This window comes from Myxocyprinus asiaticus, chromosome 5, assembly GCF_019703515.2.
Source record: "Myxocyprinus asiaticus isolate MX2 ecotype Aquarium Trade chromosome 5, UBuf_Myxa_2, whole genome shotgun sequence".
In the NCBI taxonomy this organism is placed as follows: Eukaryota; Metazoa; Chordata; class Actinopteri; order Cypriniformes; family Catostomidae; genus Myxocyprinus; species Myxocyprinus asiaticus.
The window spans coordinates 56,002,563-56,021,491 of NC_059348.1; the positions used below are offsets into that span (position 1 = coordinate 56,002,563).

The 18,929-nt window shown below is 40.6% G+C and overlaps 1 protein-coding gene across 6 annotated transcripts in view; it reads left to right on the forward strand.

Moving 5' to 3' along the window:
• LOC127441321 (receptor-type tyrosine-protein phosphatase mu-like) overlaps positions 1–18,929 on the forward strand; it is a 355,708-nt gene that overhangs the window by 136,589 nt on the left and 200,190 nt on the right. For all 6 annotated transcript variants that reach the window (XM_051698588.1, XM_051698590.1, XM_051698589.1 and 3 more), the window contains exon 4: positions 12,814–12,892. In XM_051698588.1, the coding sequence (XP_051554548.1) occupies positions 12,814–12,892 (79 nt within the window). The remainder of the gene's footprint in view (positions 1–12,813; positions 12,893–18,929) is intronic.

An 18,929-nucleotide genomic window follows, 5' to 3' on the forward strand; every position in this document is an offset into this window, starting at 1 on the left:
AAACGCCTAGCAACAAGCCAGAACACCATAGAAACGCCTAGCAACAAGCCAGAACACAATAGAAACGCCTACCAACAAGCTAGAACACAACAGAAATGCCTAACAACCATCCAGAACACAATAGAAACACCTAGCAACCAGCCAGGACACCATAGAAACGCCTAGCAACCAGCCAGGACACCATAGAAACGCCTAACAACCAGCCAGATCACCAAAGAAAACCCTAGCAACCAACTAGAACACCATAGAAACGCCTAGCAACAAGCCAGAACACCATAGAAACGCCTAGCAACAAGCCAGAACACAATAGAAACGCCTACCAACAAGCTAGAACACAACAGAAATGCCTAACAACCATCCAGAACACAATAGAAATGCCTAACAACCAGCCAGAATACCATAGAAACACCTAACAACCAGCATGAACACCATAGAAATGCCTAGCAACAACCCAGAACACCATAGAAACACCTAGCAACAAGCCAGCACACCATAGAAAAGCCTAACAACCAGCCAGGACACCATAGAAACGCCTAGCAACCAGCCAGGACACCATAGAAACGCCTAACAACCAGCCAGAACACAATAGAAACGCCTAACAACCAGCCAGGACACCATAGAAACGCCTAGCAACCAGCCAGGACACCATAGAAACGCCTAACAACCAGCCAGAACACCATAGAAATGCCTAGCAACCAGCCAGAACACCAAAGAAACCCCTAGCAACCAACTAGAACACCATAGAAATGCCTAGGAACCAACTAGAACACCATAGAAATGCCTAGCAACCAACTAGAACACCATAGAAATGCCTAGCAACAAGCCAGAACACAATAGAAACGCCTAACAACCAGCCAGAACACCATAGAAATGCCTAGCAACCAGCCAGAACACCAAAGAAACCCCTAGCAACCAACTAGAACACCATAGAAATGCCTAGGAACCAACTAGAACACCATAGAAACGCCTAGGAACCAACTAGAACACCATAGAAATGCCTAGCAACCAACTAGGATACCATAGAAATGCCTAGCAACAAGCCAGGACACCATAGAAACGCCTAGCAACAAGCCAGAACACCATAGAAACACCTAACAACCAGCTAGAACACAATAGAAATGCCTCACAACCATCCAGAACACAACAGAAATGCCTAACAACCAGCCAGAACACCATAGAAACACCTAGCAACCAGCCAGATCATCATAGAAACCCTTAGTAACAAGCCAGAACACCATAGAAATGCCTAGCAACCAACCAGATCACTATAGAAATGCATAGCAACAAGCCAGAATACCATAGAAATGTCTAGCAACCAACTAGAACTCCAGAGAAATGCCTAGCAACAAGCCAGAATACCATAGAAACGCCTAGCAACCAACTAGAACTCCAGAGAAATGCCTAGCAACCAACTAGAACTCCAGAGAAATGCCTAGCAACAAGCCAGAATACCATAGAAATGCCTAGCAACAAGCCTGAACACCATAGAAACACCTAACAACCAACCAGATCACCATAGAAATGCCTAGCAACCAACTAGAACACCATAGAAACACCTAACAACCAGCCGGAACACCAAAGAAATGCCTAGCAACCAGCCAGAACACCATAGAAACCCCTAGCAACCAGCCGGAACACCAAATAAATGCCTAGCAACCAACTAGTACACCATAGAAATGCTTAGCGACAAGCCAGATCACTACAGCGATGACCTAGTAACCACTTAGTAGTGCACTGACTGTCTGTCTGGGTTTTGTCTGTCTATCTGATGGTTTGTCTCTTTGACTTTCTGTCCAACTGTACTGTACTCTTAGACAAGGCTTTAAGCCAACATCAAAGTCTGCCTTAAACTTATCTGTCTAGTGTGAATTGTCACAGCAGATCATTTTATTCACAGCTCTTGTGTACAGGTGACAGTCGGCTGTGCATCTGTTATTTTCTGTCTATCTTTTCTCTCTCCTGTCACTCTCTCTCAAAAATAACGACATTCTGACCAGTTAGAGAGAGAGAGAAAAACAATCTCATTTTCTGTCCATCCAGTGGTTCATTTTCACATGAGTTGTACGAAGAGATTGGGAGAGAGAGGTCTGATTTCACACACTCTGGTCATTAGTGACTCGCTCTCATGAGCACAGACGGAGCCCCGTGTTAATTGGTGGAACGAGACCCAATGACCCCTCGTGGAGAAACTGTGCTGTGGTGAATTATTCCATTAGAGTCGCTGTAAGGAGGCAGGCGGTGAGGTCACGTCGAGACCTGACCGAAACACTCACTGCACACAAGCCTGATTAGATGATTAGAGAGAAAACGACCGCGAGACCTCGACTACATGCACTAATTTCATTTGCAAACTTCTGTTATTATATGCGAATGAGTTTCAGCCAATTTACAAGCAAGATCAATGTTTGCCTGTGTTGTTTTTGTCTTGTTGCTGTCATCATTTACTCACCCTCATGTCGCTCCAAACCAACACAAAAGGAGGATTTTTGCTGAATCTTCACGCTGTTTTTTTCCAAACAATTTCTTGCGAAGTATTTTTGTCTTAATTTCCGAATCATTGATAATTGTCATTGACAAATTATTGTGTGTTTGCTTCTGGAGTACATATTTCTCGATGTTAGAATATTTTGATATATTTACTGGAAAACAAGACAAAAATACTAATTAAGAAAATGATTTTTTTTTACAGTGCAGTGAATTTGCATTGTGTAATTTACTCACAATACTGTGGTAAACCAAGAAAAATGTGGAGTGAGTGCGGCTCACAGCTCCTGTCTCTGTCTGTCTGTGGCTTTGACCTCAACAGCCTGAAATATGTTCTCCGTTCACTCGTGTTCATAGTGAAACATCCAGGATATTTGTCTTTGGGAATATCCCACACGGACCACTGGCATTCCTTCTGTGGGAGTGGTTTAATATGCAGTGTGTGTCTATATATGTGACATCACACAAATAGATACAACTGACAGTTGGCGCTGCCCATTTGTTGTTTGAAAATGTTGCCATCTGTATTTACCCTGTAACCATGACTCTATTATTAGTTAAAAAGCGTATAGTTAAGACTGTAAATTCTGATTGGATGAGACACTTTAAAAGGCATTTTTAAAGTTACTGATAAACACATCTGTGATCACACAATATTTTTTAATGCATTCAGTTGTTTTCATGGATTTCCGCTTGCTCTGAGCAGAATAATTTTTCTTTCCAGCTCCAGCGTTCCACGGCCTCCTTTCCAAATTGTTACCATTATAACAAAATAAAAGAACTGTTATTAATGGTTAATTGCCTGATCTTGCAACAGAAACAAGCAACCTGGTCTGGAAGGGACTTGCCTCATCAAAGTAAGCTAAACTTAGTGCAATTAATTAGATAGGTGTCAGCGCTCCTGAACCAACCTCACAAGCAGCGCAGAAACAGTATTAGAACCGCTCACAGTGAAAGCACAACAGAATACAGGAACCTTGAGATGCGATTTTCAAAGTTTCCACTACTTTTAACTTGACATCCTCAAAATGCAGCGTTTATGATGCTGAATACCAGTGAGACGCTCCAAAAGCCTCCGTCTGAGGCACACGCGTGTACATGGAACGACAGTTAAAAATAGCACACGTGAAACGCAAGAACGTGTCCTGTGAGAACTGGACACATTGACAAACTCTCAACTGTAGGCTTGTTCAATAATATGAGAATAAAACACAATATATTGATTTCTTAAGACACTTTTTGTATTGTGTAATCATTGTTTTATTCATCTGCCACAATAATGCAAATAATATCAAACTGAATTTAAATCCGTACTGTATATTTATTCTAGGCCTTACATATTATATTTACAAATATTTAAATTATTATGCATTATTTATATGAATTCTCAGCAAATGATGTATGCGATTAATTGCGATTTTAATTTGATTAATCAGAATGTCATTTAATTCATTCGTTTAAAATTTTTAATTGATTGACAGCCCTAATATACAGTATATATGTACAGTATACCCGTGTGTGTGTGTGTGTGTGTGTGTGTGTATGTATGTATGTATGTATGTATGTATGTATGTGTGTATGTGTGTGTGTATATATATATATATACAGGTGCATCTCAATAAATTAGAATGTCGTGGAAAAGTTCATTTATTTCAGTAATTCAACTCAAATTGTGAAACTCGTGTATTAAATAAATTCAATGCACACAGACTGAAGTAGTTTAAGTCTTTGGTTCTTTTAATTGTGATGATTTTGGCTCACATTTAACAAAAACCCACCAATTCACTATCTCAAAAAATTAGAATATGGTGACATGCCAATCAGCTAATCAACTCAAAACACCTGCAAAGGTTTCCTGAGCCTTCAAAATGGTCTCTCAGTTTGGTTCACTAGGCTACACAATCATGGGGAAGACTGCTGATCTGACAGTTGTCCAGAAGACAATCATTGACACCCTTCACAAGGAGGGTAAGCCACAAACAAAGAAGCTGGCTGTTCACAGAGTGCTGTATCCAAGCATGTTAACAGAAAGTTGAGTGGAAGGAAAAAGTGTGGAAGAAAAAGATGCACAACCAACCGAGAGCACCGCAGCCTTATTAGGATTGTCAAGCAAAATCGATTCAAGAATTTGGGTGAACTTCACAAGGAATGGACTGAGGCTGGGGTCAAGGCATCAAGAGCCACCACACACAGACATGTCAAGGAATTTGGCTACAGTTGTCGTATTCCTCTTGTTAAGCCACTCCTGAACCACAGACAACGTCAGAGGTGTCTTACCTGGGCTAAGGAGAAGAAGAACTGGACTGTTGCCCAATGGTCCAAAGTCCTCTTTTCAGATGAGAGCAAGTTTTGTATTTAATTTGGAAACCAAGGTCCTAGAGTCTGGAGGAAGGGTGGAGAAGCTCATAGCCCAAGTTGCTTGAAGTCCAGTGTTAAGTTTCCACAGTCTGTGATGATTTGGGGTGCAATGTCATCTGCTGGTGTTGGTCCATTGTGTTTTTTGAAAACCAAAGTCACTGCACCCATTTACCAAGAAATTTTGGAGCACTTCATGCTTCCTTCTGCTGACCAGCTTTTTAAAGATGCTGATTTCATTTTCCAGCAGGATTTGGCACCTGCCCACACTGCCAAAAGCACCAAAAGTTGGTTAAATGACCATGGTGTTGGTGTGCTTGACTGGCCAGCAAACTCACCAGACCTGAACCCCATAGAGAATCTATGGGGTATTGTCAAGAGGAAAATGAGAAACAAGAGACCAAAAAATGCAGATGAGCTGAAGGCCACTGTCAAAGAAACCTGGGCTTCCATACCACCTCAGCAGTGCCACAAACTGATCACCTCCATGCCACGCCGAATTGAGGCAGTAATTAAAGCAAAAGGAGCCCCTACCAAGTATTGAGTACATATACAGTAAATGAACCTACTTTCCAGAAGGCCAACAATACAGTCTTATGATGTATTCTAATTTTTTGAGATAGTGAATTGGTGGGTTTTTGTTAAATGTGAGCCAAAATCATCACAATTAAAAGAACCAAAGACTTAAACTACTTCAGTCTATGTGCATTGAATTTATTTAATACACAAGTTTCACAATTTGAGTTGAATTACTGAAATAAATGAACTTTTCCAGGACATTCTAATTTATTGAGATGCACCTGTATATGTATATATATATATACACAGCTGAAGTCATTAAAACTCATTTTTTAACCACTCCACAGATTTCATATTAGCAAACTATAGTTTTGGCAAGTCGTTTAGGACATCTACTTTGTGCATGACATGAGTAATTTTTCCAACAATTGTTTACAGACTGATTGTTTCACTTTTAATTGACTATATCACAATTCCAGTGGGTCAGAAGTTTACATACACTAAGTTAACTGTGCCTTTAAGCAGCTTGGAAAATTCCAGAAAATGATGTCAAGACTTTATACAATTAGCCAATTAGCTTCTGATAGGAGGTGTACTGAATTGGAGGTGTACCTGTGGATGTACACTATATTGCCAAAAGTATTCGCTCATCTGCTTTTAGACGCATATGAACTTAAGTGACATCCCATTCTTAATCCATAGGGTTTAATATGACGTCGGCCCACCCTTTGCAGCTATAACAGCTTCAACTCTTCAGGGAAGGCTTTCCACAAGGTTTAGGAGTGTGTTTATGGGAATTTTTGACCATTCTTCCAGAAGCGCATTTGTGATGTCAGACACTGATGTTGGACGAGAAGGCCTGGCTCGTAGTCTTCGCTCTAATTCATCCCAAAGGTGCTCTATCGGGTTGAGGTCAGGACTCTGTGCAGGCCAGTCAAGTTCTTCCACACCAAACTCGCTCATCCATGTCTTTATGGACCTTGCTTTGTGCACTGGTGCGCAGTCATGTTGGAACAGGAAGGGGCCATCCCCAAACTGTTCCCACAAAGTTGGGAGCATGGAATTGTCCAAAATCTCTTGGTATGCTGAAGCATTCAGAGTTCCTTTCACTGGAACTAAGGGGCCAAGCCCAGCTCCTGAAGAACAACCCCACACCATAATCCCCCCTCCACCAAACTTCACAGTTGGCACAATGCAGTCAGACAAGTACCGTTCTCCTGGCAACCGCCAAACCCAGACTCGTCCATCAGATTGCCAGATGGAGAAGCGTGATTCGTCACTCCAGAGAACGCGTCTCCACTGCTCTAGAGTCCAGTGGCGGCGTGCTTTACACCACTGCAGCCAACGCTTTGCATTGCACTTGGTGATGTATGGCTTGGATGCAGCTGCTCGGCCATGGAAACCCATTCCATGAAGCTCTCTACGCACTGTTCTTGAGCTAATCTGAAGGCCATATGAAATTTGGAGGTCTGTAGCGATTGACTCTGCAGAAAGTTGGCGACCTCTGTGCACTATGCGCCTCAGCATCCGCTGACCCCGCTCTGTCATTTTACGTGGCCTACCACTTCGTGGCTGAGTTGCTGTCATTCCCAATCGCTTCCACTTTGTTATAATACCACTGACAGTTGACTGTGGAATATTTAGTAGCGAGGAAATTTCACGACTGGACTTGTTGCACAGGTGGCATCCTATCACAGTACCACGCTGGAATTCACTGAGCTCCTGAGAGCGGCCCATTCTTTCACAAATGTTTGTAGAAGCAGTCTGCATGCCTAGGTGCTTCATTTTATACACCTGTGGCCATAGAAGTGATTGGAACACCTGAATTCAATTATTTGGATGGGTGAGCGAATACTTTTGGCAGTATAGTGTATTTTAAGGCCTATCTTCAAACTCAGTGTCTCTTTGCTTGACATCACGATCAAATCAAAAGAAATCAGCCAAGACCTCAGAAAAAAAATTGTTGACCTCCACAAGTCTGGTTCATCCTTGGGAGCAATTTCCAAATGCCTGAAGGTACCAAGTTCATCTGTACAAACAATAGTACGCAAGTATAAACACCATGGGGCCACACAGCCATCATACCACTCAGGAAGGAGACGCATTCTGTCTCCTAGAGATGAACGTAGTTTGGTGCGAAAAGTGCAAATCAATCCCAGAACAACAGCAAAGGACCTTGTGAAGATGCTGGAGGAAACAGGTAGACAAGTATCTATATCCACAGGAAAATGAGTCCTATATCGACATAACCTGAAAGGCTGCTCAGCAAGGAAGAAGGGACTGGTGCAGGAGGGACTGGTGCACTTCACAAAATAGATGGCGTCATGAGGAAGGAAATTACATGGATATATTGAAGCAACATCTCAAGACATCAGACATGAAGTTAAAGCTCATTGTCCATTTGGGTCTTCCAAATGGACAGTGACCCCAAGCATACCTCCAAAGTTGTGGCAAAATGGCTCAAGGACAACAAAGTCAAGGTATTGGAGTGGCCATCACAAAGCCCTGACCTCAATCTGATAGAAAATTTGTGGGCAGAACTGAAAAAGCATGTGCGAGCAAGGAGGCCTACAAACCTGACTCAGTTACACCAGTTCTGTCTGGAGGAATGGGACAAAATTCCAGCAACTTATTGTGAGAAGCTTGTGGAAGAATACCCAAAATATTTGACCCAAGGTAAAAGGCAATCCTTTGGTCTTTTTCTTTCTTTTTTGGGGGGGGGGGATTTTTCCCCTTTTTCTCCCAATTTGGAATGCCCAATTCCCAATGCGCTCTAAGTCCTCGTGGTGGCGTAGTGATTCGCCTCAGTCCGGGTGGCAGAGGATGAATCCCAGTTGCCTCCGTGTCTGAGACAGTCAACCCGCGCATCTTATCATGTGGCTTGTTGAGCGCGTTGCCACGGAGACATAGCGCGTGTGGAGGCTTCACGCCATCCACTGCGGCAACCACGCTCAATTCACCATGCACCCCACCGAGAACGAACCACATTATAGCGACCACGAGGAGGTTACCCCATGTGACTCTACCCTCCCTAGCAACCGGGCCAATTTGGTTGCTTAGGAGACCTGGCTGGAGTCACTCAGCACGCCCTGGGATTCGAACTAACGAACTAGCGAACTCCAGGGGTGGTAGAATCCTTTGGTCTTTGATTAATTGAAAAATTATCTAAACTAAATAACATCGTTAACCTGTAAACTTCCCATGTTCCCATTCTTGGTTACCTTTGGCAAAAAAAATAAATAATAAATACAGGAAAAAAAATATATATAAACATTTAATAAACATTTTTACAATTATTTGCAGTCATCACAGATATTATTTGATTACTCAAGATCTTTTTGATTTCACTCAAATACAGAGAACACAGGTTTTTGCTTTTCCATGAGATAAGAATAGAGAAGAACACTTGAATGTGTGTCTAATTAGCAACGTCAAGATAATTATAAGTGGCTTTAATTGCACAGTATTGTAAATGATCGTCAAATTGAAACCACCTGGTGCTTTGGATATTATTTTGCAATTATAAGCTTGATTTGATGTTTTTCTGACTAGAAAGACATGGTCAGATGCTTCTCACTAATTGGAGCCATCAGGTCACCTATCAAAACTTTTAATGTGATTGTGACTTGCCTTTAGTTTTCATTAGTCCAATTTTTGGTGAAGAATCCAAAAACATCCTCATAACCAACATGTCTGCTAACCTACACTGGCTTAGACCTTTATACCAGGACACAATGGCTCATTGCTTTTGCCAAAGTCAACATTTCAGTACAATTAAGCGCTAAGAAACATCTTGTGCACTGTGTAGTCATGAGACTCTAATTATAATTCATGTATAATATAATTAACGCTATGAGAAGTTGGTGTGACTCTTGACACCACTCATTTGGATAAACAAAAGGATCATGGGTGTTTGCAGGGACCGTTTAGTTGTCTTATTGAAATGAGGCAGAAGAATGTGTTTTAGCAGTGTAAACGCCATCCTGAGACTTCACAGAGAGACAGAGGGAGATTACAATGAGACTTCTCTGATGAAGAGCTTTTGACCTTTGTGCTGTATCAGTCGATGATGCCAATTACCAGCCGGTACAAGCACAGACAGGTGTTTGAGAGAGATAAAACACGACTCTCTTACACAGTCTTTTAATATACAATAAAATACAATAGAAAAAAACAGAATGAAGTTAACTCAAGACACTAAGAATACTCTATTGCTCGTATCTCATTTCATCTCGTCTCTCCTCTCCTTTCATCTTGTCCATTTTCTTCTCTTTTGTTCTCTTCTTCTCCAGTCTTGTCTTTTCTCTTGTCTCTTCTCATAGTCTCTTGTCTAATCTCATCTTTTCTATTCTGTCTCTTCTCGTTTCTTCTTATCTTTTGTGTTCTTGTCTCTCCTCGTCTTCTTTCTTCTTGTCTCATCTTGTTTCATCTTGTCTTGTTTCTTGTTTCTTCATTTTCTCTTCTCATCTCTTCTCTTCTCATCTCGTCTTGTTTCTTCTTGTCTCATCTCATCTTTTCTCCTCTCTTTTCATCTCTTCTCTGTTCTCATCTCGTTTCTTCTCTCCACTCTCATCTTGTCTCATTTCGTCTCGTCTCATCTTGTCTTTTCTCCTTCTCTTCTCTGTTCTCATCTCATTTCTTCTCTCCACTCTCGTCTTGTTTCTTCTTGTCTCATCTCGTCTTTTCTCCTCTCTTCTCTGTTCTCATCTAATTTCTTTTCTCCACTCTCGTCTCGTCTCTTCTTGTCTCATCTCGTCTTTTCTCCTCTCTTCTCATCTCGTCTCGTTTCTTCTTGTCTCATCTCGCCTTTTCTCCTCTCTTTTCATCTCTTCTCTGTTCTCATCTCGTTTCTTCTCTCCACTCTCATCTTGTCTCATTTCGTCTCGTCTCATCTTGTCTTTTCTCCTTCTCGGTTCTCATCTCATTTCTTCTCTCCACTCTCGTCTTGTCTCTTCTTGTCTCATCTCGTCTTTTCTCCTCTCTTCTCTGTTCTCATCTAATTTCTTTTCTCCACTCTCGTCTCGTCTCTTCTTGTCTCATCTCGTCTTTTCTCCTCTCTTCTCATCTCTTCTCATCTCGTCTCGTTTCTTCTTGTCTCATCTCGCCTTTTCTCCTCTCTTTTCATCTCTTCTCTGTTCTCATCTCGTTTCTTCTCTCCACTCTCATCTTGTCTCATTTCGTCTCGTCTCATCTTGTCTTTTCTCCTTCTCTGTTCTCATCTCATTTCTTCTCTCCACTCTCGTCTTGTCTCTTCTTGTCTCATCTCGTCTTTTCTCCTCTCTCGTCTTTCTCCTCCTGTCTTTTCTCCTCTCTTTTCATCTCTTCTCTGTTCTCATCTTGTTTTTCTCTCCACTCTCATCTTGTCTCATTTCGTCTCGTCTCATCTTGTCTTTTCTCCTTCTCTTCTCTGTTCTCATCTCATTTCTTCTCTCCACTCTCGTCTTGTCTCTTCTTGTCTCATCGTCTTTTCTCCTCTCTTCTCATCTCTTCTCATCTCGTCTTGTTTCTTCTTGTCTCATCTTGTCTTTTCTCCTCTCTTTTCATCTCTTCTCTGTTCTCATCTCGTTTCTTCTCTCCACTCTCTCCTTGTCTCTTCTCATCTCGTCTCGTCTTGTTTCTTCTTGTCTCATCTCGTCTTTTCTCCTCTCTTCTCTGTTCTCATCTAATTTCTTCTCTCCACTCTTGTCTTGTCTCTTCTTGTCTCATCTCGTCTTTTCTCCTCTCTTCTCATCTCTTCTCATCTCGTCTTGTTTCTTCTTGTCTCATCTCGCCTTTTCTCCTCTCTTTTCATCTCTTCTCTGTTCTCATCTCGTTTCTTCTCTCCTCTCTCATCTTGTCTCATTTCGTCTCGTCTCATCTTGTCTTTTCTCCTTCTGTTCTCATCTCATTTCTTCTCTCCACTCTCGTCTTGTCTCTTCTTGTCTCATCTCGTCTTTTCTCCTCTCTTCTCATCTCTTCTCATCTTTTCACATCTCGTCTTGTTTCTTCTTGTCTCATCTCGTCTTTTCTCCTCTCTCGTCTTTCATCTCTTCTCTGTTCTCATCTTGTTTCTTCTCTCCACTCTCTCCTTGTCTCTTCTCATCTTGTCTCGTCTCATCTGCTCTCATCTCTTTTCTCTTTGCTTCTCTTCTCTGTTCTTGTCTCGTGTCTTCTCTCCACTCCTCTCATCTCTTCTCATCTCGTTTTCTTTGTTTCCAGGCCTTTCATAACAGTACACCCAACAGTTTAATGTGAGGGGTATAACTCTTTTGCCCGCTGTCGTGTTGGCATGCAGCTGCTGTGTGTATATTTGGATTTTGTAATATTATGGGCTGTATCTGGAGAGCCGCACCCTGTGAGTAAAGGAAGTCCAGCATTCCTGCTCCTCATCTGTGGTTGTGTGAGCCAGGACCACAACTGTCTCACTGACTCAATATAATTTCCGAAATCCAACAACTAGATATAGGTATTGCATTAAATGTAGAGCCAGTGTATTTTGGGGGCTTGAGATTTGTTTTTTGAAAATCCAGATTTTGACATTATTGTTTTTATGTGTAGAAATAACGGGACATTTCTAGTTTCAACATTATTTGTACCACAGACTCTTGTTTTGTTGGACAAGAAAACCTAGCTTCATTTCGGTTTTGACCATATTTATATATGGAGCCACATTTAGATCCGAATATCTCTGAGAACCATATTGGGCCTTAAAAACGAGGATACAAAAAGTAATGCAACCTTTTAGTTACCAAAAGGGTAAAAGTTCAAGAAAGGAATTTAAGACAACCTCAGGAAAGAAAACATGCCCACATATTCATTGCACATCTTTCTGAATTACTTGATTGTGACTGGTCAATGACAGCATTCTGTGGTCAGACTCAAATCATACCTGAATCTGATTCACACCTGCTCTGTGTCACTTTGACCCGGTTGCTCCTCTCTACCACAAACCCGGGCTCATGAGGCACCTGTCAAATCTCTCATACACTAAATCTGCTCATATGCATCCTAATGGAAACCTTTAGCAAAGTGTATATACCCCAGAGTCCTTCACTCTCCTCTGGTACATTTATCCAGTCTTTATCCGTGACCCCTCGAGGCTCACTGTCCAGTTGAATTGTTTGGCTGTATAAACCACATCAGATTTAGCACCTCGCAGATCAAGCCCTGATTTACAGCGTCTTTAAACGCCTCCATCTGACAGACATCCGATTCACCATACGCACCCTTGGAGCCCACACCCGCTGATTTAACAAGTTGAATCCAATAACTAAAGCCAAATGGTGTTTTAATGACCGCTAACGATCAACGTGAGCATCCATTTCCTCGTCTTTTCCCATCTTTATGGTGCATGCGGCGTGCCATTGTTTCAGATCTCACCTCAGGCCCCGTGGGCGTCCTCGCTGTCCATGTGTGTGTCATTTTGAGAGTGTGTTCATTTGTCACTGTGTTTATGAGCTTCTCTCTCCTCCACAGATCGTCTTTGAAGCAGTGACCTCAGGCCAACGCGGCTTACTGGCCATCAAGGGCGTTGTCCTCCAGGGCCACCAGTGCAGTAAGACCTGTCTCACTCTCTCTGTCTGTCTCTGTCTCTCCTGTCATACAGATGACCTCATCGGCGATCCTTGGCCTTTTTTTTTGCCACCCTCAAAATTGCATTTTTCAGGCACAAGCCAGCATGGGGTTGAGCTGTAAAAAAAGAGTGTAAAAGCAAAACAAAGACTAAAGATGCGAGTGAAAGTGACAATAATACTTCTATGCAATGCAGGAAAGTCACAGTATGTTTTATATTATAGGAGATTATAGTTATATTCTGGGTTCAGTAGAAGTTCCATCAACAGCATTTGTGGCATAATACTGAACAACTTTTATTTATTTTTTGTCTTTTGATGAAAATGTCTTTTAAATTTCATCAATATTTCGTGTCATATTAAAAAAAAAAAAATTGTCAGTTTTAATTTTAAAATTATTATTATTATTATTATTATATTGTTATTATTTTTTTTTCTCCCCTTTTCCCCCCAATTTGGAATTCCCAATTCCCGAAAATTAAAATTTTGTCTATTTGACTAAAATGCCAGTTTGAGAATTTTAGGCAGCAAAAATAACATATTTCATTTGACGATAACGTGCAAAATAATAATAAAAAGCATGTATCAAACTGTAACAGACTTAAACCAAATATTGATTTTTTTCATTATGTATATGCCACTTGCAATTACTTGAACATTATGTACAGTGTATAAACATATTAAACACAGTCATCTTTAATATGTAAGGTTAAAAAACTGTCGTTAAAGCTGAGCTCTGGAAATAAACACAAATTATGAATATACTGAAGTATTAGTTACTTTTAGAAGTTACTTTTTTTTTTAGAATTCCTCTAGTTTAGACAGTTTAGGATATTGATAAGATTTAAAGAAAAAAAAGGACTTAAATATTGATCTGTTTCTCACCCACACCTATCATATTTCTTCTGAAGACATGGATTAAACCACTGGAGTCGTATAGATTACTTTTATGCTGCCTTTATGTGCTTTTCGGAGCTTCAAAGTTCTGGTCACCATTCGCTTGCATTGTATGGACCTACAGAGCTGAGATATTGAGTGCATTCTCCTGGTGTCTGATTGAAAACGCTCTCTAAGACACCAAAAACAATCATTCTGTATCATTCTTGCTGAATCATTCTCCACAGTTTCCTGGTGAAATGAACACTAGAGGTGCTACTAGAGGTGTGTTTTATTCACTTTCACACAAATCATGAGTACAATGGATGATACTCCCCGCATCCTAATCCGGACCCTAGGCCTGTTGCGATTTATTAAATAATCGTCTGATCGCGGTTATTTGAGATAAGCACGATTATTGGGCATTCTAATTCCAATCACATTTTAATGCCCAAAATAAGGGAATTTTAAGCGAATATACTGTATAAATGCCATGAATGGCACGTTTGCGTGTCATTCAGTTGAACTCCGAGTCCGAGCGTCACTGAGCTGCACCACAGACGTCAATCAGCTCCTGTCCCGAAGAGCGCGTGAAGCACTATGATGCATGCACTGTCAGCAGATACTTGTGCCAAACTCCCGCAAAAATATAAACAAACAAATATAAACCGTGATAGTGAATGTAAAGCGCTCCGGTATCTCTTTAAACAATTGTGTAATGGCAAATATTACTGGTTCATACACGCAGTGTTAATGACACGCAGTGATGGAGGAGATGCATGCATGCTTTATTTCTTGAGTGATAAAATTATTAAAATCTCAAAAGTTTTTCTTCATGATAAATAAGGGCTCATGAGTTTAATCAGGGCATTAAAATAACATGTGAAAGTGAAAAAATTAGGACATAAATATTTTACTATTGCATAATATAATAAAAATATATATTTTAAGAATTTAAGAAATAGTTTATCCCTGTTTTATTATTTGATTTATATATTTGAAGTTAAATATGTAAAAATGATTTCTTAAGAGCACACATGCAGGAAAAAAGCACACCTTAAAAAAATGACAATTTATATGACAATCGCGAAAGCTCTAAAACAGACAATTAATTGTCGTAATCGTAATTATTTGTTTGACAATTAATCGTCAGCCAAATTTCATTATTGTGACAGCCCTACTGGACCCGATCCCCCCTAAACAGTACCCGAAATAAGAATTAAGCTGTCCAAAATCATAGTGGTCCGATTTGCCAAATGGTGGGCGGGGGAGGGATTTGTAGCCATCCCGGAACGGAGAGTAGCAATGGTCCAAAACCCGGTCCCCTCGTGTGTTGAAACTAATGTGCTGGTGATATTTTGGTGCGACTGATTTGAAACTGGCTTTATTAAAGTCCCCGGTCACAATGAACGCGGCCTCAAGGTGCGTGGTTTCCTGCTCGCTTATAATCCCATACAGTTCCTTGAGTGCCCGGTCTGTGTCGGCTTGTGGCGGGATGTACACAGCAGTGATAATGACCGCTGTGAATTCCCTCGGTAGCCAGAATGGTCGACACAGAAGCATGAGAAATTCCAGATCAGGAGAGCAGAAAGACTTGATGGAATGTACGTTCCTCTGATCACACCAGGATTTGTTGATCATAAAACATACACCACCTCCTCTGCTTTTACCTGAGAGGTCTTTCGCTCTGTCCGCTCGGTGCACGGAGAACCCCGCGGGTTCAGTGGCTGAGTCTGGAATCTCTTGCACACTTTAAGGGCATAGTACAAGTAGGCGAATTGGCTTTATAAACACTTATTTTTTGCACTATTACTCACACACTGCTATATGATATTGAAACATTTTTAATCTAACACATCAGAATTAGATTATACAAATTATAAATTTTAATGCTTGTATTACAGACTCACCTACATTTACACACTTATGCTAGTGTGATTAGCTTGCACAGTTGTTTGACTTTGGACGTCCACGGTTTAAGCCCAGCCAAGCACGCATGCTGACACCTGAGACGAAAGTGTCATAGAAGCGACACAAAATGATTAGGTTGCTTCAGAATATGTGCTTTTCATGCTGCATTTGCTTTTAGGACACTATCGGTCCTGTTTAGGTGTTGGTTTAGGTTAAGGATGTCTGTTTTGGTCACCTCTTTTTTTAAAATTTTAAAACACTGTTGGTTAGGTTTAGGTTAAAGTTTTAGGTTTGGTAGGTACGTTTTACTCATTAAAACCTTAATCTAATATTCACCTTAAAAACCTCGTCTGATTGCAACGTCATTTCACTCGCTTTTGGCGCCCCCCGCTGGACATTTCACTGGGAAACTGCAGCAAAACGTGTTATACAGCACAGAATTTTGGTTTGCAAATGTTGCCAGAATCAAGTCATTGTTATGAGATCAGGCTGTGCATACCCTACGAATCTGACCAAAACTGGCACAATGCATGGAAAGCTGTATCTCGCAATACAATACGCTTGACTTGGCCTTCCATTTCCAGTGTAATGATTGAACCAGAAGTAAAATCAACTGTGATCTCTTTCTTAACTCACGATTTAATCAGACTTTCTAAAGTTAAACAATAACCCTTTTTATTTCTGTGAAGCAAACTGGATGCCACTCGTTGAATTAAACCTGCAACGTAAAGATGTCATGTGACAACAATGTAGCATGCTAATGATTGACACATTTATCATCGCATAGTGCATACTATTTAACATACTATTTTTTTTTTTAGAAAATAGTAGGCATGATACCACTTTTTATTTATTTATTTATTTATTTATTTATTTTTTATCCGATACCACTGGAAAAAAAATATGCGTTGGATTTACTTAAAATATATATGTAGAATTGTTGCATCGCTCTTTTAAAAAAAAAAAAAAAAAAAAAAAAAAAAGTACATTTAACTTATGGTCGTTTTATGTCAGCATGACTAGAATACCTTTTATAGGTATACACAAATGCATCAGTTCATTTACTTTAAAAGGTATAAGATAGAACGACTAATAGCACATTGATTCAAATTATTAACATTTATTGTTTCCTCTTAATTTACTTGTCTCTAAAGAAAATAATAACTGAGGTAAGTCATTAAACTTGATTCCCCAAAGAAATGCACATAAAGTTGCACTTCAGCTTTACATATTCACATGCGCAAGAAAAAATTACATGGATTGAACAGGATCCAGGTTGACCACTAATGGAACACTAAGCACCCTAATGATGACTTTAGACAGCCGCGGGCCATGCATTTAAAGTCTAGGCCTTCAGTGTGATTCATGCCATTAAGAAAACACAGTTTCACAATGAATAAGACACCCTATGCCTTTGGGCATCATACATTATGTCACAACTAACTAATAATACCAATTGACATTTTAAAAACACGTCCACGCACGAAAGCCAGAACTTGAAATGACACTTAATGCTCAAGCAAGCCTAATTTACACTTAGAAAACTCCTGATGTTGTTATAACAATGCAAAAAGCACTTACCAATTTACTTGAAGTGAAAATCAGTCCTCCTTTCCTGTTTAATAAATTAAGCAATCACACGGTCATGCAGAAATGTCTCGTGTTTTTAAATCCATAAGGATCTCTTTCTCAATGGCGATAGCGGAAGTGATGAAAGACGACTCGTCAGCTAGATCTCGCGCACTTCGCTTTCAAATCACGTACGTCACTTAAAGCATGATTGCATCACTCAAGGCCAGCTAGAAGGCCTCAACCGGGACATCCTAAAGATCACACCCACCAGGAACAAATAAATCAATCTGATTGGCTGATGAATCTGACAGTCTGACTTTAGTTGCTCATTCATTTGCACTGTTGTGGGATTCTGTGGAAATTCGGAAGGCCTGACGGGGTGGAGCTCAGACTCACGTCCTGCTTCAGGCATGTTATTTGTGAAACAGCTGTCACACTTCGCTTGTAAGCATCAAGGAATAAATTCTGACTGGATAAACTTTTCATTTTTCTCTGTTTGTTTGTAGATTAATTAAGAGTGGAAAGCGATTAAAAATACATAGGCAAAAAGGTGATTGAGAATGAAAGGATGAAAAATATTTATTTATTTGGCATGTTAGGACAGCAGAGAAGGCTTTGCTGGCCCTGAGAATTCGCCACTGGTTTTACATGAAACAACTAATTACAGTAAAACAACATCAATAATAATAAAAAATAGTATAACATCTCTATGAATTCTTAACAACTAATTAAATGCCCCAATAAGTTGTTTTTGACCAAACGAAAATGCTTAAATATTCAAGCACAAAGGCTTATGGGTAATCCCCAGAACCTTATTCCTGTATTTAATTGGACATCATTGGACTCAAGATGGCGCTGAGTATGGCTGCTGCGTTGCGAGCTCTGACACAACATTGATTTGATTTGGGGCCTGGTAGCTCAGTGGTAAAAGACGCTGGCTACCACCCCTGGAGTTCGCTAGTTCACTAGTTCGAATCCCAGGGTGTGCTGAGTGACTCCAGCCAGGTCTCCTAAGCAACCAAATTGGCCCGGTTGCTAGGGAGGGTAGGGTCACATGGGGTAACCTCCTCGTGGTCACTATAATGTGGTTCGTTCTCGGTGGGGCGCGTGGTGAGTTGAGCGTGGATGCCGTGGCGGATGGCGTGAAGCCTCCACACGCGCTATGTCTCCGTGGCAACGCACTCAACAAGCCATGTGATGTGCGGGTTGATGGTCTCAGATGCGGAGGCAACTGGGATTCGTCCTCCGCCATCCGGATTGAGGCGAATCACTACGCCACCACGAGGACTTAAAAGCACACTGGGAATTGGGCATTCCAAAATTGGGTGAAAAAGGGGAAAATATCCAAAAAAATAAATAGTGATTTAATGGACATTAAGAAGTTCAAGGAAACTCATAATTATTATTTTACTTTATACTTTATACTTCACCTTATAATTGAATTCTGATGTGTTGTAAACAGTTAAGTAAAGCAAAAAAATAAAAAATAAAATAAAAAAAAAGTTATGAACTTTTTTTATAATTATTTTTATTTTGTATATTTTCTCCCCAATTTGGAGTGCCCAATTCCCAATGCGCTCTATCTCCTCGTGGTGGTGTAGTGACTCGCCTCAATCCGGGTGGTGGAGGACAAATCTCAGTTGCCTCCACGTCTGAGACCGT